We start from the raw sequence: 24,280 nt of genomic DNA on the forward strand, positions 1-24,280 counted from the left end.
GATCAAGGGTCAGATCCTTAACCAACCAAGCCATCCAGGCACCCCATTTAATATGGTCCCTGGGATCCTGGACAGTAATAAAAGCAGACTGACAGGGGAAAAAAGCACATGATGTTTATTCATATTTCATGCATGGGAATTCACAGAAAACAAATGAAATTCAATGAAGTGGTTAGACTCAGGGGCTCATATACCCTTTAAAAAAGAGGATGTATTTAAGTGGGGGGAGGGGCAGAGGGAGAGAACTTTCAAGCAGACTCCCCACTGAACGTGGAGCCCGACACAGGGCTTAATCTCACAATCCATGAGATAATGACCTGAGCTGAAACCAAGAGTCAGATGCTTAACCAACTGAGCCACCCAGGTGCCCCCCTCATATACCCTTTCAACAAAGGCAAGAGGATTTGAGCTCCAAGTGAAAATAAATTATAGGGAAGGGAATAGGAAAACACATAGAAATCTAATGGAATATAAGGGTTGCTCTAGTGAGTTCTATTTATGCAAACTCATTCTGGTGTTAAGTCCACATCCTTAATGATAAAATCTGCCTTTTGGGCAGCCCGGGTGGCTCAGCAGCTTAGCACCGCCTTCAGTCCAGGGCCTAATCCTGGAGACCTGGGATCAAGTCCTGTGTCAGGCTCCCTGCAGGGAGCCTGCTTGTTCCTCTACCTGTGTCTCTGCCTCTATATCTCTCTGTCTCAAATGAATAAATAAATAAAATCTTAAAAAAAAAATAAAATAAAAAAAGATACTTGGCTTGAAAAATGTACTATAAGTTATTTTTAAAAATCTGCTCTTTTCTGATATGGGGGGCAGGAGTGGTGGGGTGAAGTGTCTTACTCAAAGGGAGATTTATGCCCTGCTTTTACACACATAAGGAGCTCACTTAATCTGTTGATTAAGCAAAACTAGATTAATAGCTCTGATGCAGAGTCCTGGTAGTAACTCAAAGTGGAGAAATGAGGAGAGAATATTTCCTGGGTTTTAGGCACCAGGCTGAGAGATTTTAAGGAGACTTGCAAGGCAGAGAACAAGTTGGGATTGGGCAGAGTTTTTGGATTGGTGGGCACAGCAAAGGGAGGGATGTGAAGCAAGTCTTGATGAGCAAACTGTCACTACAGATAAGTATATAAGCACACAGTGTGGTTGATTCTCAGTGTTATCTTGCAAGAACAGATGTTCCTAGAGAAAGCAGCTTACTTTTGCTTGGTTTCTGTATTATTTAACTCAGGAATAAGAAACTATGTTGGCTTCAATTATCAGCGTAATTAAGTCAATTGGAAAAGTGTCCCAACAGTACTCTAGACACAAAACCCGGCCTGTGTTTGTAGATGTCCTTGATGAATTAATGGCCCCATTTTTCAGCCTTCTTGTATCCAAACCCTCTGCCCTGAAACTTTGCACTGCCCTAACACTGGGTATGAGGCATTAATTCTACACCTCTGAGCTCAGCTATGTCACTTGCTTTGGCCATCAGAATCTTAGCAGATCCAATATAATAGCATCTTGAGAAGGTCTTGTGTGGTTGGTTTTGCTCACTTTTGCTCTTCTACCATTATTCTAGGGAGGGCATGCCCTGGCTAGCTTGTTCATACCTGGAGCAGGTGAAGCCTGTGTGGTGGAGCTGCTCTAGCTACGGGGCCTCCAACTAGCCAGCCTAGAAGAGAGCCTTCAGCTGAGCCAGGAACAATTAACAAACCCAGATGAGGGAAGCAGAATTGCCCAGCTATGCCCAGTCCAGAACAGCTGAACCCTGCAGACTCTCAAGAAGTAACCATTTATTGTTATTCACCAGTAGTGTGACATAGCTGTTGTTATACAGACAGAGGTAATCCAGGATGCCTCCATCAGGAAGGGATACAACTGAGACAGACATTGAGAGGAACCCCAGTCATGAGCTAGGGCAGCATCTGCAAAGATGCAGACATGAGCTGGCATGCAGTACAAGCAGGAACCAAGTACTCATGTACTGTTGGAGATTAGGATCCAAAGTGAAGAGTAGGGACTTAGAGCTGATGAGGTAAATAAGGGCCACATTCATGAGATAGACCAATCACTGTCTCCCTACCTCAACCCATATTCACACAGCCTTGGTGCCCTGTTTGTTCTGCACCATTCTTCTGCTGTGCCCCAATCCTTGCTGGATGGATTGTCCATGGATCAAGCTCACTCACTCAAGACTATGAACTGAGAAATACAAAGATGGGGGAACTGCTAGTCACAAAGATTGGTGGCTGCACACTAAGGTGATGGTCCATGAACTTACAACAGCCTCCTAAAGCTATGCACACTGAAGATGTGGGTATTTCTGAGATCTGCACCCTTATAATCAAACTCCCTCTCACATGAACTTATTTTAACAGGTGTCTGTTTCTTGTAATCAAGATGTCCTGAATAAAAACAGGAACTGACACCAGGCAATTAAGTGGTGTGTTTAACATCCAGCTCTGGGAGAGGTGGTGGAGCCAGTAAAGAGCCTTGCTTTGTCACATTGACTGAACCCATCATGTAAAGAGTCCCATCATGGGCAATTTCAAGCTCTCAATGTGACTTCTTGAAAGGTGGAGTTGGGAAGACACATGTGTAGCCAGCCTTGGTGAGCCAGCATAAACTAGTATATTTTAGCTCTAGCCTTCTTCAGCATATTTGGAACAAGTTATCTGGTGATTGGTTCTTGATGTTCCAACAGGAAAAAAGATGCTTGATCATGTCCTGGTAAGATAGCTGTCAGATTTGATCTGGTTGGTAGTGAAGTGAAATAGAGAGGCCAGGCAAAAGTTGGCCGCGGCAGGCTTTTAATGGATGTACTCTTGGACAAGGTTCCACGGCCCCGCAAGGGAGTGAAGCTGGGGAAGTTGCAGGGCTGGGGAAGCCGTGCCCAGGGGAGTACAAGCGGGCTTTTTAAGGGGAGGGGTGAGGGGTTGTGTGTCTGTACGAGTTGATAGGTACTAGGGCATGTTACTGGTGGAATTGGTATGGGGCAATAACTGCTTATGCCCTTATATGGGGGTTTGGGTTAGGTGTGGTTCCTGTTTCCAGCATAGGTCCTGTCTCCCCATGATGATGTGTCCTTGGGCGGTCTGCTGGTGGTGGGAAAGTTCTGAGGCAAGGATAACAAGATGGAGGGTCTGTCGCCATTTTGTTGGTGCCTCCCCATCCCCTTTGACCCCGCTGGCCCAACAATAGCCATGAGCTGAGCTGATAATTTGAGCTGAAGAAGTTAATGATGACATTGTTACTGAAACCAAGTTCAATAGCTCACCACTCGAAAGCCAACATTTGAGAGAGGACACAATTGTTGGGGGGAAGGAAAGAAGGTTGCTTTATTCAGGAGGCTGGCAACCTGGGGAGATGGCTGACTGATGTCCAATGATTATCTCCAAGGTTCTAGGTTAAGGAGCAGGATTTGTAAAGGGGAAATTCAGGTTAGGTGGTTATATGCATATTGATGAAAGGGGTAGGGAAACTTATGATAATTCATAAGGAAAGATGGAGCATGTGCATCGAGCAAACACATATGTAACATGCCCCATGTTCACTTTGGGATGGAGACTTAACATCAGAACAAGGCAATATCCAGCCCCTCCTGATGTCAGGAGGTCACCTTAAGAGAAGGAGAAGGGGCTATGTGTATGCTCCAAGAGCTGGTATAAATTGGATGGGGTCTTGAACTCCTTATCTCTGGGAAGAAATGCAGGGCCTTGCTTTTTCTTAGGCTAGAATTGTATCAGTTGACCTTGAGTCCAGGCTTCGGCAGAGACAGCTAGTGGATTTGCTAGTGGGGTCCCTGAAAAGACACACTAGCTCATTAGGGAGAAACAGTTCTCTGAAAAATAGGCTTTAAATGTTCTGCTAGTTTCAACCTCAATAACCCAATGGGAACCTATTTCCCTTCCCCCTGAATTATGATCATCTAGGAAGTAAAGGGCTAGAAAATCTGATCTGAGCTTCCTCCAGAAGCCTTCCCAGTGCACCGTCCTTACCTACTTTGACTTATCCTCTTGCTAGGATGCTGTTAGGGTCTCACTTGTGTCTCACTTGTGTCTCCCAAGATTCATATGTTGAAGTCCTAACCCATGCCTCAGAATGTGTCCTGATTGGAAATAGGATATTTATGTAGGTACTTAAGTTAAAATGAAGTAGTAAGGTTGGGCCCTAATCCAATACAACTGATGTCCTCATAAAAAAGGGAAATTTGGAAGCAGATATGCACATGGGAAGAACACCATGTATGCATGAAGACAGAGATTGGGGAGATGCTTCTACAATCCAAGGAACACCAAAGATTGCCAGCAAGACACTAGAGGCTGTGACAAAAGCCAAGAACGGATTCACCCTCATGGCTCTCAGAAGAAACCAGCCCTGCTGACACCTTGATCTTAAACTTCTAGCCTCCAGAACATGAGACAATCCATTTGTGTTCTTCAAGCCTCACAAGTGTATGGTACTTTGGGACAGCAGTCCTAGCAACCTAATACAGATACCAAAGCATGAATGTAGGGTCTCTGGGCCTACAGAACACAATAAATATCCACAGAGATTTTATGAATGAATAAATGAATTGATAAATTAGAGAATGACGTCCTTTTGTGACCCAAGTCATAGAATGTCTTTACAAGATTTATAAAGAATATATGATGTTGCCTCCTTTCCTTTGCGGGATCATTCCTTTCCTACTTATTGTGCTTCTGACAGGATGGAAATCATGGTACCCACTGCCCTCTCACAGGGACAGGTGTGTGACCCAGGTGAGTCAGTCAGGAGAACCACTGGCTCTAGGGACTCATTCAGATCTGGGCATGTATCTCAGTCTGAGCCAAACAGGTTCCCACTAAGACTTCCCTGTTGGATGGAGTTCAGTAAGAGAGTCTGATTCTTGTCTCAAGGATCTTAATGTAGGAAAAATGGGCAATCGGTAGCCACCTACTCTAGGTGTGCGCAGGTCAACCACCCTAAGATAGGGCAACTGGCTAGTACACACTGAGAAGCATTGTCCAGGAGAGAGAACAGGAAAGAAGCTGAGGGGAAATGGATATAACGTTGGAGCCTCTGGTCTTTGTGGGGCCCAGGCCAGATCAACCACTGCTTCCTGCTTGTAAAAGTCAATAAATCCCTGTTTTCTGCTTGGGCTAGTTTATTTTACATTCCTGTCACTTGCAGGCAAAAGTGAATACTGGAGAATTCAATGTCAGGGCTTTTAAGAGCAGCTGTCTGTCCATAGACCGTACGTATCTATCACTGTACCTTTCTTAGTAAATCATTTCAGAAAAACACAGTATACCTGAGTTACCAACATTTTTTTTTTCCCTTCCAGCTAGTCTCATTCCACATGTGGTTCAAATGACACAGACACATTCCATGGTCCGGCGCCACACATTTTGTTTCAACCTTTGCTGTCATTTAATTAAGCGTCACACATTGAGATTCATGCAGATTGGTGGCTGGCGCCAAATAGTTCTAGAAAATAGAAGAAAACCTACTATCACCACCCTTCTTTGTCCTTCTTCCCATGGAACATCAGCACCTCTTCTAAATATACATGAAAGAATTCTGATTTTAAGAATGTCTCAAAGGGGCCACCTCAAGACACAGGGGATCTCGGGATTCGGTGCCCCTGTCTCCTGGTTGACCAGAGAAGGTCTTCTTTGAATTACTTTATATATTGGAATATAGAATTACTTAATACATGAAATATATTATATTTAAAAAAAAAACACTGCTAAAAAGGTTTCTTACGACCCTCTAAGGCAGTAGATCCCGAGTAAATATCTATTGCATTAATAAACCAATGGGTAGACACTCAAGAACTCAGGTTAGTGTCCCCAGCCCAGCATCTTCTGCCCATGTGCCAGCAGAGTACTGTGATTATGAGTCTGACACAGGTAGTGGGGCAGGGACAACACTGTGCTGGCTCAGAGCATGGCATGCCTAATGAATCCCAGCTCTGCTAGGAACTAATTACGTGACCCCAATTGGACAAGTTACGCAAGTATTTTGGCTCACTAGGCTGTCCTGTCAGATGGGGAAAAATTATAGTGCCTCCTCCCTCATAAGATCATCCTAACACTGAATTCCTCTAAATGTAGAAAGCCTTGACAACGGTGCCCAGCACACACAAAACCTGAGAGAAATCCAGAACATCCGGGGTGGTGGTCAGCCTCTCACACTCCACCGATAGCCACTCCGCACACACAGTGTGTTGGAAGAAGGACAGTAAGATAGGGTGTTGGGAAAACCAGAAGGAATGTCCATTGCGTACATCTGCAGTTGTATAGCATGGACAGGGTGACTCATTCCTCTGCACACATTTTCCATTTAAAAAAAAAGAAAGGAAGGAAGAAAGACTCCGGCACCATCCGGTGCATCTGTCCCCTGGGTTTTGCATGGAGAATGGCTAGCAATGACTAATATAATATCAGAGGTAGCTTGACAGCCAAGGACTAATTTATGAAGTGTTTAGTACATTCCTGACAAAAATCGGCTCCAAGATATGGACACACGTTCATTCATGCCTTATGGTTCCCAGCTGCAGGGCTGCAGCCATAAACACTCCTTGTTGAGAGGTTGGTGGAGGCTGCGAGTGTATTTCCAGGAATGGCTATTGCTTCAGAGAGGGCCAGAGAGCAGGAGCGGGGGGGACACCCAGGCAGCCCCCTGGCCCAGGCAGGAGGAAGCTTGAGGATTGGGTCTTACCTGTGAGAAGGGGTTCCTCAGGTTGGCCATCTCTGGAATCCAGTCTGGAACTCACTTTGGAAACAGGAATGCCTGCAAGGACTAGGAATACAAGGGGTGAATTTGTATAACAAAAGGTGTCAACTATTTAACAGGGAGGAAAAAACGTATCTTGAGGGCAATTTGGGATGGAGCCTCCTTCCGGCTGAGAATAGGCTGTTTCAGGGGGGAAATGTTAGTTTGAGTTACCCAAATCAAAAACCACTGTTGAGCATCTGGTGAAAGAACAAGTAAATGAGTGGATTTGTAAAAGTTGTTCTTTGCAGGGAGAATGGAGTGTTGTGGAAAACATCCTGGCCTGGGAATGAGAATGTAGAGATAGTAAGCTTGTGGATGGCATGTCCTTGTTTTGTGATGTAGGTCAAACTATTTGTCACCCACCATCCTCTGTGTCCTTTTTTTTTTTTTTTTTAATAATAAATTTATTTTTTATTGGTGTTCAATTTGCCAACATACAGAATAACACTCAGTGCTCATCTGGTCACCCGTCAAGTGCCCCCCTCAGTGCCCGTCACCCACTCACCCTCACCCCCCGTGCTCCTCCCCTTCCACCACCCCTAGTTCGTTTCCCAGAGTTAGGAGTCTTCATGTTCTGTCTCCCTTTCTGATATTTCCCACACATTTCTTCTCCCTTCCCTTATTCCCTTTCACTATTATTTATATTCCTCAAATGAATGAGACCATATAATGTTTGTCCTTCTCCGATTGACTTACTTCACTCAGCATAATACCCTCCAGTTCCATCCACATTGAAGAAAATGGTGGGTATTTGTCATTTCTAATGGCTGAGGAATATTCCATTGTATACATAGACCACATCTTCTTTATCCATTCATCTTTCGTTGGCATCCTCTGTGTCCTTAACCACAGAAGAGAACAATGTGTCCTGCCTGCATCACGGGGTGGTTACTCAGCTCAAACAAGACACTGTGTGGAAGCACATGGTCAACTGGAAAGCCAAATTCAAACATTAGGGGATGTGATGCAAGTGAATGGTGCCATCCTGTGGCTGTGGGAAGTTCTGTGTCCCCTGATGGCAGAGACCAAAATGCGGTGGGGGGGCGAGGGGGGGGTGCTATACAGAAAACACTGGAAAACATTGATCACCACAGAGGCCAAGGTGTAGATCATTGCCATGGGACAAGGACTCAGAAACTAACTAAGGCAGTGTTAGGTTCAAATAATGGTGGACCCCAGATCAAGTTTAAGGAAATGTTCATAAATCGTTTTAATAATGAAATGTAAGAAATCTACTGGCTTGGTGGGTATCAAGTGGGCATCAGAATTATAAGAACTGTGGATGGATGGTGGAGAGAGAGCTTGTCAGGCTATTATTAAATTTCCCCTTGCTTTTCACCTTGCTGTGTTTTGTTTGTTTCTTCTTTCCCTGACTCCTGATAAGGTTCTGTTGTGCCCTCCTCCCCCCCTCCCTTTTTTTTACTGGCAGACATCTTGGTTGTATTGGAGAATTTACACAAGGATATGAGACATATTTTTTTAAAAAGAAAAAGTGTCTTAGTTTAGGTCCCTCCTAAGTAGAGCCTGAGACAAGGCTTTGGGCACAAGTCATTTGGGTGTGATTCTGGGAGGCTCTGTGAGGATGTGTGGAGAGCATGACTGGGAAGAAAACCCAAGTATTTGATCCAGTGTGTCGCCATCCATGGTGAGTGACCAGATCTCAATCCTCCCGGGGACCTATTAAAGGCTGTAAGAAAGGTACCTCAAAATTGTCCATTCAGGAGGCAAGGAGGTTGGGCTATTTCACTACCTATAGCAATCTGTCCCTGCTTTGGTGACTCTCCTAAGAATTCACTCCCTGGTGCTTCTGGTCAGCTCCAGCACAGGCTAAGAACACACCAGAGTGAGATAAAACCCTTGGGCAGAGAAAGGCAAAGCCTTAAGAAGGAAGACTTAAGGTATACAAGAACCGTCCCCTGAAGGTACAGATGGAGGTGTGGTTATTTGTAGAGTGGGCCAAGGTCTGTGGGCAGGGCTGAACAGAGCGTATCACACCATGGAAGCAATCTGGGGGAAATAGTCATAAAATTATCAGTGGTATGGAGAACCTCATAATAACAGCTGGCCCCATCTATGACTTCAATGGTTCTGTAGAACGTGGAACCTAAAGCAAGAAGCTGAGGTTTAAAATACCCAATGGAGGAGGCTTTCTTCACTTTCTTTTTTTTTAAGATTTTATTTATTTATTCATGAAAGACACAGAGAGAGAAGCAGGCTCTCTACAGGGAGCCCAATGTGGGACTTAATCCCAGGAACACAACCTGAGCCAAAGGCACACGCTCAACCACTAAGCTACCCAGGTGTCCCACCTTTCTTCACTTTCAGCCCATGAGGGTACCTATTAAAAACCAACATTCCTGTGCCCACTCCAGGTTTACCAAAATTAGATCTGGGAGGTGGGGAGGTCTGGTGTATGCGTTCACAGCAAACACCTCAAGTGATTCTGAAAAACACTATGATCTAAAGTCAGATCTCCCTAAAATCTCCAGCAGCTCAGCAATCCCTTGGAGTGTCATCAGAGCAGTGGAAGATGGTGTCTGTGCAGAGGTACAACCCTTGGGACTTAACCCCAGCAAAGATGCCAGCCAAGGATGCCACATCCTCCTGATGGCTCAGAGAACCTTCCACCAGACAGGGGATGATGCCCAGAGACTCTTCACATAGCACCTTTGGACTTAGCACATCCGTCTCAGGGGTCTGTCTCCCACCTCTGCCGCCCTCAGGTCCCATCCTTGCTTCATCTATGGGCTGATTTCTTTATCCATCTACCCTGGTTCAGTGGGGAGAGGCCATGGAGATTAACCCATGGTGAATGATCCCAACACCTGTGATGGGAGGCACTTTGGAGCCTAGAACTCTCTAGTTCAGACATGCATGTTCCCAGGTCCACCTTCCCATCCAATAGGTGCTAAGTAAATGTTTGGGGAATAAATGAATGAGTCTCTGTGCCTATCTCATCCTCTCTTTCTCTCCCCACATTCTCCACCTCTCCTCCCTGACTTCTAGAACATTCCTCCTGTTTTCAGATTCCCCCTATCCACCTCATTCTTCTTTATATGGCTACAATATAGAATTAAATAATAAATTGAGGTGTTATTCTCATTCAACGTAATTTTATCTTTCCTTAATTTACAAAGCATGTAAGATATTTACGAAGACATTTACAAAGCATAAGACATTTCATGTCTCTGGAACTAGTCTATTTTGACATGTTAGTTCCAAGGTGTTTTCTTTTTAATATATGGAGTTTTCAATATGTTTTTCCCCAGTCACTGGACTTTAGTAGGAAACTAAGAAACTTTTCTGACTCTACTATTATCTGAACACACACGCACACACATCCAGATGTCTCAGGGGAAGTACCGACCTGGGTTTCCCATGAACTCTTGGTGTACCAACCTGTTTTTGTTTTTGTCATTTGCTCCAATTTCACATTTAACCGAAGATGATTAAGTCAAAAGATCAGATTGAAAGGATTTTTATTCAAACCCAGAAGAAATTTATGTTGCTTTTAAATTACGTGGGGAGGCAGCGAAAGAGGACATAATGATCAAGCTTCATTCCACATTACAAGCTTAATCTCCTCTGATAGGGACCCCTCACCAGGAGGGGAGAATTATCCTTTACCCACGTGATACTGCTGGCCTGGAATTTGATTTAAAGAATGGAACTTCATTTTAGAGACGTCTGTTTACAGCCCTTTTTTACGTAAAAATCCATAAATTAGAAAGGAGGGATCTGGGTAGGGGTACATGGGGTGAGTCGCAATGTCTAAAAGGATCAAGGCCTGAATCTTTGATGATTTACAGCTCATAAAACAAGAAAAGAACAGAGCTGGGAGGCCTTCAAAGGCCCTGCTGGCTCAATGCCCATGATGTGCAGCAGCTCGGAGCCTAGGGACTCTCTGGAGTACACACAATCCTTCCAAATTCATCCTTTTATTCAAGGAGGTGATCAGTGGGTACACCTATTTGAGAAATGGGATAACTGAGGATAATGGTGGTAACTCCTTGTAGGAGGTCTCCTGGGATTTACATTTACAAGCTAAATCCAGAACCTAAAACCACCAGGGCCTTAGTAGTCAGTTTATAAGGAGCAGCAAAAAGTCTTCTCTAGAAGCCATGAGAGGAAGAGCAGAAGTTATGGGAGGGGATGTGGATTTCCCTGGAACGTCTAGGGCCTCCTCCCCACCTCCCCAGGCCTCAACAGAGGAATGACACTGCAGTCCCTATCAGGGACACTACCTCCTCTCCTCGCATGTAAAGTCAGGAGACGGGAGTTGGGCAGGGGGAGGAGAGGTTTTACTGGACCAGCAGTGGTCACATGTCTATGACACCAGGGAGAGGGGTTCTAACCTTGGAGAGGCATCCTATGTCCTGTCCTGCTTCACCATGCAATCCTCCAGTGTCTATCAGGGCTGGAAACTAAGGTCAACACACGTACACGTGTGTCCACACCAATGGACCAAGAAAGCCTACACAACTTGAAGTGAATCATTCACTTCTTCATTCAACACACCTGTTTGGAATCCCTGATACATAAGCAGTGCCAGGGGTAGGTACTATGGAAGGAAGAGATAAGGACATTGTCTCCGGCCCTAGAGCTGATCTCAGGCTCAGTGTGACTCTCATGTAGACCAGAAAGAGTTCCCATATCCTAAACCCTGGTGCACTGCCTTTCCTGGCAAACCCCAACCTGAAATCCAAGGACTCTCTAGAGCCCCAAGAGATCCTGGATGGTGGTTCCATAGGGCAGCTCTGGTGGCCCCTAATGAAGACTTCTTTGCCAGCCCACTTCCCGTCCCATTAATAATATCTCTGTCATTGGGTAGAAGACGTCAGGGAAGGGTAGAGGAACCAGACGGGTGTGGAAGGATGTGGGAAGGCTTTCTCTGAGACATCAAGAACTTTTTAAGTTCACATCGCTCTGATGTGGTGACATGTGTCTTAGGACAGGGATATGATGTTATTTTTCCCCAAATTAAAGTCAAAGGCATCTCAGGAGGCTCATCCCTTTTTCTCTCTTGAGGAAAGCTGGGGTTTGTTCAAATCAAATACACCATGGATAGGGACACCAGGGAGACTCCAGGAATGCATTGGTCCCTGTCCAGGGGCCAGATGGCAGGTGCCCCAGCTCCTGAATCTGCCCTGAGTTTCCTTGGTCTCTGGTTTGCTCCCTTGCCCTAGGCTGCTCAGGTCAGTGACCTGAGCTGCTCGCTACCTCCTACCAAGAATCTTGCAAACACAGACGCTCCCCACATGGAGGCCAGTTCTATTACAAGCAGTGGGCACGTGTGGGAACTAATTCACACAACTTCCTGCCCAATCCTTTCTGATCTAAGCCACAAGGTCAGAGCTGTGCTGCAAGGAAATCAATTATCACATGGCATCATGTGTGCATCCCATCCTAAGCTCCCTAAAGCAATCCCTGCATGAGTGCACTCCTGCGCACATGTGTACATGCACATGCAAGGTGCCTTTGGGCACTTCTCTGAGATCTTGGCTGTGCTTTAAGGGGAAGAGTGGGTGCCACATTGGATCTCAGCTCCCTTGCCATTTTATTCTTGGTAAACCCCCGTGGCTTAAATATGACATGCTGGCTTGAAAGAGAAAGCCCATGAGGCAGGAGAGGCAAGTGGCTTGAGCCAGCAGATGCAGATGGGGTTACCAGTAATGCCACCCCAACTTCCCTCCAGGACGTCTTTCCTCCAAGTGAGTAGCTATGAGAAACGCACTAACCTGGCTTCCGGTCCTGGTCTGCCTGGTGCTGCAGGAGGGTTTGGGATGGTGCTTCACTCGGGTCCCTTCCAACCCTGATGTTTTATGAGTCTGTGATTACCTAGTATTTGTAAAACCAACATAGGATCTATTGTGTGCACAAAAAGGAACAGAACCTCTGGTTCGATGATTCCACCCCAAGGAATTTATCCTAAAGAGAGAATCTAACATGTGTGCAAAGCCAGCGGCTTAAGAATGTTCACCGCAGTGTTATTTATGGCAGCGAAGAATTGGAAAACCTCACTACCCAGCAATAAAAGACTGGTTGACTCAGCATTTCCCGCAAAGTGTGTTCTGTGATATGAATGGGTATGATTGGGGTGCGGGAGATAAAAAGGAAGAAGGTTTTGACATTCTGTGGTCAAAGACTTTAAAGAAATATCACCTCAAATAAAGAACAAAGTCAAAAAGATTTCTTTAATGTGGATTTTCACTGGCCTTTTATGCAGTGTATATTAGGCACTTAATAAAATCTGTTAAATGACTAAACAGAAAATATTTATAGTCAGGGGAAAAAGCTATTTGCTTCATTTTTTTTTTTAAGTCATGGAACATTGTGACTGTTGGTATGGTTTTCATTTATAGAAACTAAAGATAGAGGGTATATATATATATATATATATATATATATATATATTTGTTTATTTTTGTCTTTATTTTCAGCTTCTTTTCCAGGAAAAGAGCTAAAGTGGGTGAGCAGGATTATACCTTATAAAGTTCCTAGAAGTCGAGGGATCCTGACTAGGCCACTCTCTAGATACAGGACCCTAGGCTGGACAAAGAGGCAAGCATATATATTCTCCATACACCTGTCCACAAAGGCTCTTCAGTTTCCTATAAAAAATGATTCGTTCAGAATGGAAAGATATATTTGTTTGGCATCTCAGATCTCAGAGTCTTCAACTAGCACCTATGGATGCTACCACTTTTCACAGGCAGTGTATCCATCCTAAATAAGACAAGGGATATTGACCTTATTTATGACTACAAGCCTTCCTTTCCAGGCTCTTCTCCAGAATCGTGTTCCTGGTGAGCCGGGCGGGACCACATGTGAGTTAGAAAGACCTCTTTGTCTTTCTGGCCCAAGACTTAATCTAAAAGTAAACATGATATGGAGCAGAATCAAGAGTTTATAAACATCTTAACAGGTTGGAGTATAAGACCCAAAGCAAAAAATGCTGTTGGCCACAGTCATGCTAGTTAACATTTATTGAGTGCTTAGGGCATGCCGGCATTGTTCCAAGTGGCTTTATGGGGATTAATTCATAATTCTTACAGCAATACTACAAGGAAGGCTAAGGAACAGAGAAGTGAAACCACCTACCCAAATACACACAGCTAATGATAGAACTAAGATTTAGAACCAGCAATCTGGCTACAGAATCCATGCACGTACCCAGCGAATGATGCTGTCTCTTAACTGACCCCAGATTAGTAATCTTAAAAACTGTTCTCTAGAAAGATAGCAAATGTATGGTACAATCGGTGAGTTTTTATAAAGTGAACATACCTGATTAGCTACCACCCAGATCACAAAAGAAAACCTCAGCTACAGTCGAGAAACCTGCCTGATTATTCCTCTCTGATAATCACTATTTTGACCTTTATCACCATAAATTAGTTTTACCTGTTTTTGAGCTTTATACAAATGGAATTGTAACATATATGCTCCTTTTTTGGAAAGCCTAAAATGTTTACTATCTTTTTTTTTTTTTTTTAAGATTGTATGTGTTATTCATGAGAGACACAGAGAGAGAGGCAGAGACATAGTCAGAGAGAGAAGCAGGGCCCCTGCGGGAAGCCCGATTCGGGACTCGATCCCAGGACCCCAAGATCATGCCCTGAGCCCAAGGTAGATGCTCAACCACTGAGCCACCCATGTGTCCCTCAAATGTTTACGATCTGACCCTGTACCAAAAAAATTTATGGAACCTTGCTGGAGGATGTTTGTGTCCCCAGAATTTATATGTTTAAATCCTAACCCCCAATGTGATGGTATTAGGACTTAAGGCTTTTGGGAGGTGATGAGTTTGTGAGAGTGGAACCCTTGTGAATGGGATTAGTGCCTTTATAAAAGAGCCCCATCCCCAGAGCTCCCTAACCCCTCCCACTATGTGCAATTATGGTGAGAAGATGGACAGCTAGGATGCGAGCCCTTGCCAAAGACCAAATCTTGCAGTACCATGATCCTAGACTTCCCAGCTTCCAGAACCATGAGAAATGAAGTTCGTTTATAAGCTATTAGTGGTAATTTGTTATAGCAGCCTGAATGCACCAAGACACCTGCTATACAGTGTTCCACGGTACGAATGAACTATCATTTATTATCTCTTCAAGTGTTGATAGGCATGTTGGGGGGTTTCCAATTGGGGGCTACAATAAACAGTGATGTCATGTACTACATTCTTGTACATGTCTTTTGATGCACACATGTACACATTTCTATTGGCTTACCTAAATAAACATAGACATGCTAAATAAGTATTTATATGTTTAATTTTATTAGGTACTTTCTTTTTTTTAAGATTTTATTTATTTATTCATGAGGGAAAGGCAAAGACACAGGCAGAGGGAGAAGCAGGCTCCCTATGGGGAGCCCGATGTGGGCCTTGATCCCAGGACCCTGAGATCATACCTGAGCTGAAGGCAGACTCTCAACCACTAAGCCACCCAGGCATCCCTCATTAGGTACTTTGACACAGTTTTCCAAATGAGTGGCCCAATCTACATCGTCACCAGTAACATAAGTAGCAACTTTATTATAAATCAGGTGATTTATAATCATGTGAATCTGTTTTGAACCCTTCATTCCATTTCATTGATCAATGTGCCTATCCTTATATTAGGAAACCACAGTCTTTATTACCATAGCCTTTAGAATGTTGTAAAGTTTAATGATCTTTATTCTTTTCTGATCTTGGCTATTCTTAACCCTTTGCATTTCCACATAAATTTGAGAATCAGTTTGTCAATTTCCACAAAAATAAGATCTGCTGGGATTTTGGTGGGGATTGCCTTGAATACATAGATTGGTTTCAAGAAAACAAGATACGGTAACAACATTGAACCTGCCAATCCATAAACATGGTATTTCCTTCCATTTACTGTCACTAATTATGTGTCATCTTCAATGCAGTAGTTTTGAATGTCTTTCTTTGGGGATTTCTTAGATATTTGATGTTTTGATATTCTTTTCAACCACATCTCATCTTGAATTCCCCAAATTCCGAACCTCTTTGATAATCCTTTTGACCTTTCACACCATAAATTAGTTTTGTCTGTTTTTGAACGTTTTATAGGTAAAATATGCATGAAGCTCACAAATACAATGGTAAGTGGAAGAAAGCCAAACCGAAAAGAGCATACACTTATATAAAGTTCAAAGCAGTTCTCCTCACTGGTCCCCGAACACTTTTAGAACATCCTTCTCCACATCTTATCAGTCCTGCTCTTCTGAGATGTCCTCCTTGCTTTTCCCAACTACTCAGATTCCAATTACATTTGAAATTCAGGGAAAAAAATTCATCTTTTTGTTGAAATCCTTACAGACGTCTGCAACACTGCAGTAATGCCCCATGGCCCTCAATTTGTGGCATCTGTAATCTGTGTTGCTTATTTACTAATTGATAATCCTTTGATCTTTGACCTCTTTTGGAAAAAAAATCAACACACGATTTTTGACATCTCCCCAAAAGTCCACATTCACTGAAGATAAACATCAATTATCTTTTCCTTTTAGCATTCTTCAAGCATTGTCATAGTAATGTGTTCAGGAGGAACTTAATGCTAGCCCCTTATTTGATTGAACCCTAAATTCATTTCCCTGTACATAGTTTCACTGGAGATTGATGCTGACCAGTTATTCATTTCCTATTCCTTCTGTAGTTGACTCATGCATTATACACATAATAATTCATGGATTTAAAATATTTTAATGCTTTAAAGCTAAACTTTTCAGTGAATTAAGAGAAGCATATTTTTTTGTTTTCTTCTTTCTTTCTTTTTGACAAAAGATGGAGGCAGCTAGGTCAAAAAGAGATTTTTTAAAAAGCACTTTATCATTTAGCCTTTTCTTAGCTTATGAAGTCCCATTGAATGATGCCATGAAGTTACAGAAGATGCAAATCCGTTATCCATAATTTGCAGTTGTTGACATGCGAGACCCCCCTATGTATATTAATAAATCAGTTTTCAAAATGCCAAGCGGCATTTTTTTGGATTACAAATAGCAGTAGTGGCCTGTATGACCCAAATAATTTGTTTCCTCAATTGGGAAATCCTTAGATGTAGCCAGGCAAGTTTAGAAAAGAGAAAAGCAGAAATACAGAGAGGGGGAAGAGGGAAATGACCAGATTTTGATTGGAACCTATTTTACTCCCGGAATGGCTTCCATGAATTGGGATTAGGCCAAAAGATGAGGGTGGGGGAAATTAGAAAGATTGAGCTTTTGACAAAGGGGATTTTGTGGAGAGTCTATCCACAGATCATTTGGGGCTTATGTTTTGTTTTTTAAAAAAACATCACACCACAACAACCAGACTGATCCCTCAAAATGCTCCCAGCAGCTGGCTCCTAGAGATAAGGCAGAGGTACTTCACAGTCTAATACTAATCATATTTGAGCATTTCAAGTTAGATTGGACCATACTTTTTTTCTCTCTCATAATATTTACTTTTAAGTTCAAAGCAGGGACTTGCTATATATATGAAAGAAACTCTCAACTCTAAAATACAAAACAGAGAGAAGCAAGGATGCAGCACAAGGCAGGGGGTAGGAGTTAGAGAAAGCTCGCATCTCTCTCCAACAGAACCTGGTCATTAACGTTGGAATTCTTATAAAAAATCCAGACTCCCCCAGCTGATACCCACATGAGGGGGGAGGCTGCTCCCAGGGCTGCCAGACCTCTGGGGTAGGGAAGTAAAGTTCAAAGACTAGCAACGTCCTAGGATGTTCTAGGATGTCACAAAAAGGAGGACCCAAGGGGGACAAGACACGTTTTGAATCATGATGATCAGCTTTATTCTTTTGCCAGTCCTCCAGATCACACATTCCCTTCAGGAAGCAATCCTGTAACTCTACATACTCTGTGCAACATTTCCTTGGACCATGATTTGGGAGAAAAAAAAAATGAAAAAACAAAAAGCAAACTGTAGTCTATGCTAGAAGGATTCATTACTGATTAGTTTCCTTTTCTTGAAACCATATCTTCCCAGTCTTGTTCATGTTATAGGTATCACGTTTTCTTTCATGTGCATTAGACCAGGTATAAGTCAATGACTTCAAGCTAAAGACAAATTCCCATCCTTAAATTAGGTCAGCATGCAGGTAATGGTTGGTCATCTTTCCCACTCTTCTAGCTTTTTCTCCCAAATCCCACTCTCCAATCCCAAACCCACATGAGCTCAGAGGATGAAAAAAACCCTCATCGGCTAATCCACTTTACTGCCACACAGATAAAACGTCATGCTTTATACCTTTGTCGTGATTTTCCCTTTGGAGTTCTAAAGAGCTTTCATTCCTATTCCTGCCTGTTGAGCTCCTAGTTGTTATTCAAGAACCATGCCAATCATCATCTTCTCAGTGAAAATTTCCCTAAAATTCCTAGGAAGAAAAATCTCTTTCTCCATTTCTCCTTTCGCCTTCTCCATACGCCGTAATTGTGATACTTGGCAAATAATCTGATAATTATAAATCCATTCAATGTCCACTCCTACCAGACAATTAGCATAATAGGAGGAAAGTTTTTTTCAGGGACATTAATGCATCCATAACTTCTATCTGTAGTTGGCACATGGCAGATACACAACACAACATTGGCTAAGTGGGTGGGTGTGTGGGTGGATGAGTTGTTGCTTAAATGGAACTAGAGGAGCATTTTTGTATTGGTTTTGCATTGTTAGCAGGACATAGAGTGTAATTACATTTTTTTAATGTTTGCTGATGTTGTTCAAGCATTACACCCACCCTATTCCTTTTCTTCCCCACACCTTGTCACCCTGAAAAAAAAATGCCTGGGTGCTCTCACCTTTAATGTTGATGAGAAGACCAAACCATGCATAGGAACCCCCTGTCCCTACCTCCTAACCATCACGGAATCTACACACCAGTGCCCTTTCCTTGCTTTCTCAAGCCACTTTTGGACTTGCTTGGGAATTATCCTGAAAGCTTCATTACATGAGTAACAAACTTTCTGTATGCTTTTGGTACATGTGACATAATTAGTTTTGACATGTGAACTGGATTTTGGGTGGGGGTCCACCCTGTCTCTGAGGGGTGCCTTTAACACATTGTCACAAATTACCACCAACTGAGTGACTTAAAACATAGATTTATTATTGTTGAGTTTTGTGGGTCAGAAGTCCAACACAGGCCTCACTGGGTTAAAACCAAGGCACTGACAGGGCTACACCCCTTCTAGAGGTTATGGGAGAGAATCCATTAATTTGCCTTTCCCAAATTCAAGAGGCTGCCTGGATTCCTTGGCTCTCAGTCCCTCCTCCACCTTCAAACATACCAGCAGAGCATTTCTCTGACCCTGACTCCATCATCATATCTCTCTCCTTCTGGTACCACAGCTAAGGAAGGAAGGCTTTTCACTTTCAAAGACTCATCTGATGAGGGGTAAGCTCTCCCCAATGACTCAGGATAATCTTCTCATCTCAAGATCTGTACCCTTAGTCATATTGGCAAAGTTTACTTTGTCATATAATAGCACATTCACAGGTACTGGAGATTAAGGTATGGACATCTTAGGGACAGGAGTGTGCGTTACTCCACCCACCAGAGCAAGCTAAAAAATACACATATAAATACTTATCAGCCATTTGCTGTTTCTAGGGGGTGGTCTTTATAAAAATAAAGCAAAAGTGAGACTGGGAGAATCCAGGTCAACAATTACAAAAGCTCAGAGAAACTGAATCAATGGTGTGGATAGATTTATTATGAGGCGTTATGAGTCTCATGTGATTATGGAGGCTGAGAAGTCCCACAGTCTGTTGTCTGCAAGCTGGAGACCCAGGAGAGCTGGTGGTATAATTAGGTCCAAGTACAAAGGCCTGGGGACTCCAGGGAGCTGACGGTGGAAATCCCAGTCCAAGGGCAGGAGATGACTAATGTCCCAGTTTATCAGTCCAGCAAAGAAAAAGAATTCAGCTTCAGCTTCCCTCTGCCTCTTTGAGCTATTCAGGGCCTCAACAGATCCGTTGATGCCCACCCACATTGCAGAGGGCAGTCTTGTTTACTCAGTCCACCAACTCAAATACTAATCTCTCCTGGGAACACCTTCATGGACACTTCCAGAAATAATGTTTAGCCAAAAACATTCTGGGCACTGCATGAGCCAGTCAAGTTGGCATTAAAATTAACTATCACAGGTAGCACAATGGAGTCGGGATTTAATGGTAGTGTTACTTTTCATCAGGGATTATAGGTCAGTCCTCAGCCTCTGTTTCTTGTCACTGACATGTGAGAAAGTTGGAGATGGTAGGGCCCAGTCTTGCTTGGTAAATTGTTGAGTAGTGATTGCATCAAACCAGTGCTACTGGCTTCAGAGGGATCACGGGCAGCCAAGCCAAAGGATCTGCACACCTGGTCCATCGGATTCCTACCTGATGGCAAGCACAGCATTAAGTAGGTAAATAGGCATGGCCTCTGTTTACCTTAGCAGATTCAAGAGTTAGATATTCTAACATGCCAATTTTAGTGCATAGATTAGCACGGTTAAGTAAATTACCCAAGGCTACTCATTTACTAAGTGATATCTCTGGGATTCAAACCAAGCCCCCTGACTCCAAAGATGGTGCTTTTCCCCCACACTACCATGGTGTTAGAAGACATTTCATGCACTCCACAGTGTTGGAGAGTGATGAGAGGGTCTGGGCCCTGAGTTCAGATGCGATGTGTTGCAAAGCAGACCTCACCACGCTAAGCCATTTGATGGGCTCAGTTCCAGAAGTCAAGGTTCTGCTCCTTGCTCTGTCACTTTTATTTATAAAACTTTGGGTTGCACTTGTTTTCTGGAGGTGAGGCCTGGGGACGTTGATGCATCATTGATTTCAAAGGAGAAGGCCATGTTAGAATATTTTTAGTTCCTTACAGCTCTAGGATTCACTTTCCAGAATCAGATCTCTGCTATATACTAAAGGCCCTAAATCACATCCTTTTAATTGTGTGGTCTCTACTTTAGAATTTACCAAAAGAGGAAAAAAAGGCTTAGAACAGGGCACCTGGGTGGCTCAGATAGTTAAGCATCTGCCTTTAGCTCAAGTTCCTGGGATCGAGGCCTACTTCAGGGTCCTTGCTCAGCAGGGAGTCTGCTTCTCCCTCTACCCCTCCCACCTACCCTGTACTCTCTCTCTCTAACTCTGTCTCTCAAATAAATAAAATCTTAAAAAAAAAAAAAAAAAGGCTTGGAACAAATTCTCACAGGGACCCACTCCATCTGGTTCAGTAACAGCCAGGAGGTCAACATGCTTTGTAAGAAAGAGCACTGGAGGGATCCCTGGGTGGCGCAGCGGTTTAGCGCCTGCCTTTGGCCCAGGGCGCGATCCTGGAGACCCGGGATCGAATCCCACGTCGGGCTCCTGGTGCATGGAGCCTGCTTCTCCCTCTGCCTATGTCTCTGCCTCTCTCTCTCTCTCTCTCTCTGTGACTACCATAAATAAATAAAAAATATTTTTAAAAAAGTTTAAAAAAATAAAAAAAAAAAAAAAGAAAAGAAAGAGCACTGGACCATAAACCAAGATACCTCCGCTCTATCACTCCTAGGCTGTGTGCTCTTCAGCAAATTACTTAGGCTCTCTGTGCTTCCATTGCCTCAACTGTAATATGGGGATAATATTTGCTATACCTCTTTTTATTTTTTATTTTCTTTTTTAAAGATATCTTTATTTTAGAGAGTGAGAAAAGGCACGAGTAGGGGCAAGGGCAGAGAGAGAGAGAGAAAGACAGGAAGCAGACTTCCACTGAGCATGGATCCTGATGTGGGGCTTGATCCCAGGACCCCCAGATCATCACCTGAACCGAAACCAAGAGTCAGATGCTTAACCGACAAGCCACCCAGGCAGCCCTACTGTACCTCTTTTTAATATAAAATAGAATATCCTCATCAGTGTGGTAAGCAGTCCACCCAGCCTAGAAACCTGCTACTGGATGAGAGTCTGGGAAGAGAGAAGGACAAGGATAGGATCAGAAGTGGGAAAGTTATACAAATTCAGAGAAAGTTAATATTGCCTTTGTTTGTACCTTGAGACAGCAGTTTCTTTCAGTTCTTCATTTTGTCCTGTCTTTTCCCAGCCAAAGCCATATTTACTTTATTTTTGTTTTGCTCTGGTAAATATTATAACGATGAATATTAACAAGGCACGATTGCCCACCTTCCCTACTCTGGCGGCCTCATGAAACCCTCCAAGACTTTTAAGCCATAAAAAGCTATACAAATGTAAGTGATTTCCATTATGATGATTATTAGGATTATTGCTATTATTTCCATGATTATTACCACCTTCATGAACATTATTAGATTCAGAACAATGTGATAGAGTAGTAGAAGGAATGCTGAGCCAGGTACCAAGAAGGCAATAATTAATTGGGTGATCATGGGCACATCAGCTGACCCCTCTCTGCCAAATGTTCTCCACATTCATGTGGAGAGTGGGGAGTCAGACCATGTGACTTCTTGAGTCCCTTTTAGCTCAAAAATTTTAGTCCACAGCATTGAATCATTACTTTCAACACATGCAGTGGCCCACCTAAAGTGCTGGTTCTCGATCTTGTGGCCTGAATGCATTTTCTGTCCCCAGTTATTTTTAGCTCTGGTGGTCTTTTTGATGTGTTTGTATCCACAGAAGCACATGTTAGGAGCAGCTGCTCTCTCCCGGGCCTGGCTTCTTGATTAAAAGAACACATCAAGCGAGTGCATATCTCCATAACCATCGTTTTGTTGCACTGAATGCTTGTGTTCAAAAGACAGACGGGGTCACTCTCAAAAAAGAATGTCCAGGAAGTGTAAGCATAATATGCAAAGAGGAAGGCTGCCTTGATGACTCAGTTGGTTAAGCATCTGACTCTTAATTTCGGCTCAGGTCTCAGGGTCCTGGGATTGAGTCCCACATGGAGCTCTTTGCTCATTGGGGAGTCAACTTGAGAGTCTCTCTCTGCCCCTTCCCCTGCTCATTCTCTCTCTCTCTGTCAAATCAATCAATCAATCAATCTTTAAATAATATGCGAGCAGGGGAACTAGGGTTTGTGTCCTGCCCCCTCTGGTATTGCTTAGGAGATACCACACCTCCCTGAAGCCCTGGGCCAAGACTGAAGAATGTGGAATGATGGGACTTCACTCACTTCCCTTCATCTTATTTTATCTCTCAATAACCCTGTCTGGGTTTATAGACCTTTAGGTGTCACAAAGATGAATGATATGAAGGGAGTCCTTGAAGAGAGAGGAAGAAGAAAATAGACCACCCACTTCCATTGTTCCTGGCCACTGCACCCTAAGCCATTTGATGGGTTCAGTTCCATTATTTAGGGGTTTTGCTGTGTCACCCACAAATACAATGAGCCTAAAATCTCCCTTCAAACTTGGCACAAGTAAAAATGTCCTGTAGGACAGAGCCCTGTGTTTCACCATTAGAGACAACTTCACTGATTGATAATGGATCTAGATGCTTGGTAAGGTACAGTTAGTCTTAATTACATTGGTATTCAATCTACAGTTTCCTATCCACGTGGAGAGATTTGGTACACTTGCATCAAATACCTCACTCAAATTCAGTGAATTAGTTAAGCAAGATATCAGTTAAGAAACAATAGGAATTGCGTGAAGGTGGCCCAGAGGTACAAACATCAGTTGTCAGATAAATAAGTTCTGGGTGTGTAATGTATGACATGATGGCTGTAGTTACCAAAATCGTATTGTATATTTGGAAGTTTCTAGGACAGCAGATCATCAAAGTTCTCATCTTAAGGACAAAAAAATTGGTAACTGTGAGGTGATGATATTAAGTTAATTTACCATAGTGATCATTTCCCAAAATACTCATATCCAATCATTATGTCACATACCTTAAACCAGTGTTATATGTCAATTGTATCTCAATTAAATGGAGGAGGGCGCAGAAAGTAAATACATAAATGCAAATGTGAAAAAAAAAAAAAGCCCTCAAAGATACACTAGAATTGGGGCATCTGGCTGGCTCAGTTGGTTAAGTGGCCAACTTTTGATTTTGGGTCAGGTGGTGATCTCAGGTTGTGAGATCAAATCCTGAGTCAGGCTCAGCACTCAGCAAGAAGTCTACTTAGGATTCTCTCTCTCCTTCACACTGTTCTCTCTCTTTCTCGAAAGAAAGGAAGAAAAAGAAGAAGAAAGAAAGAAAGAAGAAAGAAAGAAAGAAAAAAAGAAAGAAAGAAAGAAAGAAAGAAAGGGAGAGAGAGAGAGAAAGAAGAAAGAAGAAAGAAAGAAAGAAAGAAAGAAAGAAAGAAAGAAAGAAAGAAAGAAAGAAAGAAAGAAAGGAAGAAAGACAAAAGATACACTAGAATTGTAGAACTGCTGCACTTCCTCGATAAAACTAGTTTAGTTAATTCCATCCAGAAAAGAAAGGGGTTCAGTCTGGAATCACACTCATAAAAAACAAGGTTTTATCTGTATTTGATTGTATTTTTTCTGATTGTATTTATTATGTCATATCCAGTCATAAGCACTCACAATGCCATCAAACATACTGTTTAGGCCTGATCGAAAGCTGACAGAGGGGCTA

At 43.0% G+C, this 24,280-nt stretch overlaps 1 protein-coding gene across 1 annotated transcript in view; it reads right to left on the reverse strand.

The window, feature by feature from the left end:
• LOC144310896 (uncharacterized) overlaps nt 1-24,280 on the reverse strand; it is a 187,428-nt gene that overhangs the window by 122,253 nt on the left and 40,895 nt on the right. Inside the window, exon 4 of the mRNA XM_077892587.1 lies at nt 6,694-6,774. Within this exon, the coding sequence (XP_077748713.1) occupies nt 6,694-6,774 (81 nt within the window). The remainder of the gene's footprint in view (nt 1-6,693; nt 6,775-24,280) is intronic.

The sequence above is a fragment of the Canis aureus genome, chromosome 3 (assembly GCF_053574225.1).
Source record: "Canis aureus isolate CA01 chromosome 3, VMU_Caureus_v.1.0, whole genome shotgun sequence".
NCBI lineage: Eukaryota > Metazoa > Chordata > Mammalia > Carnivora > Canidae > Canis > Canis aureus.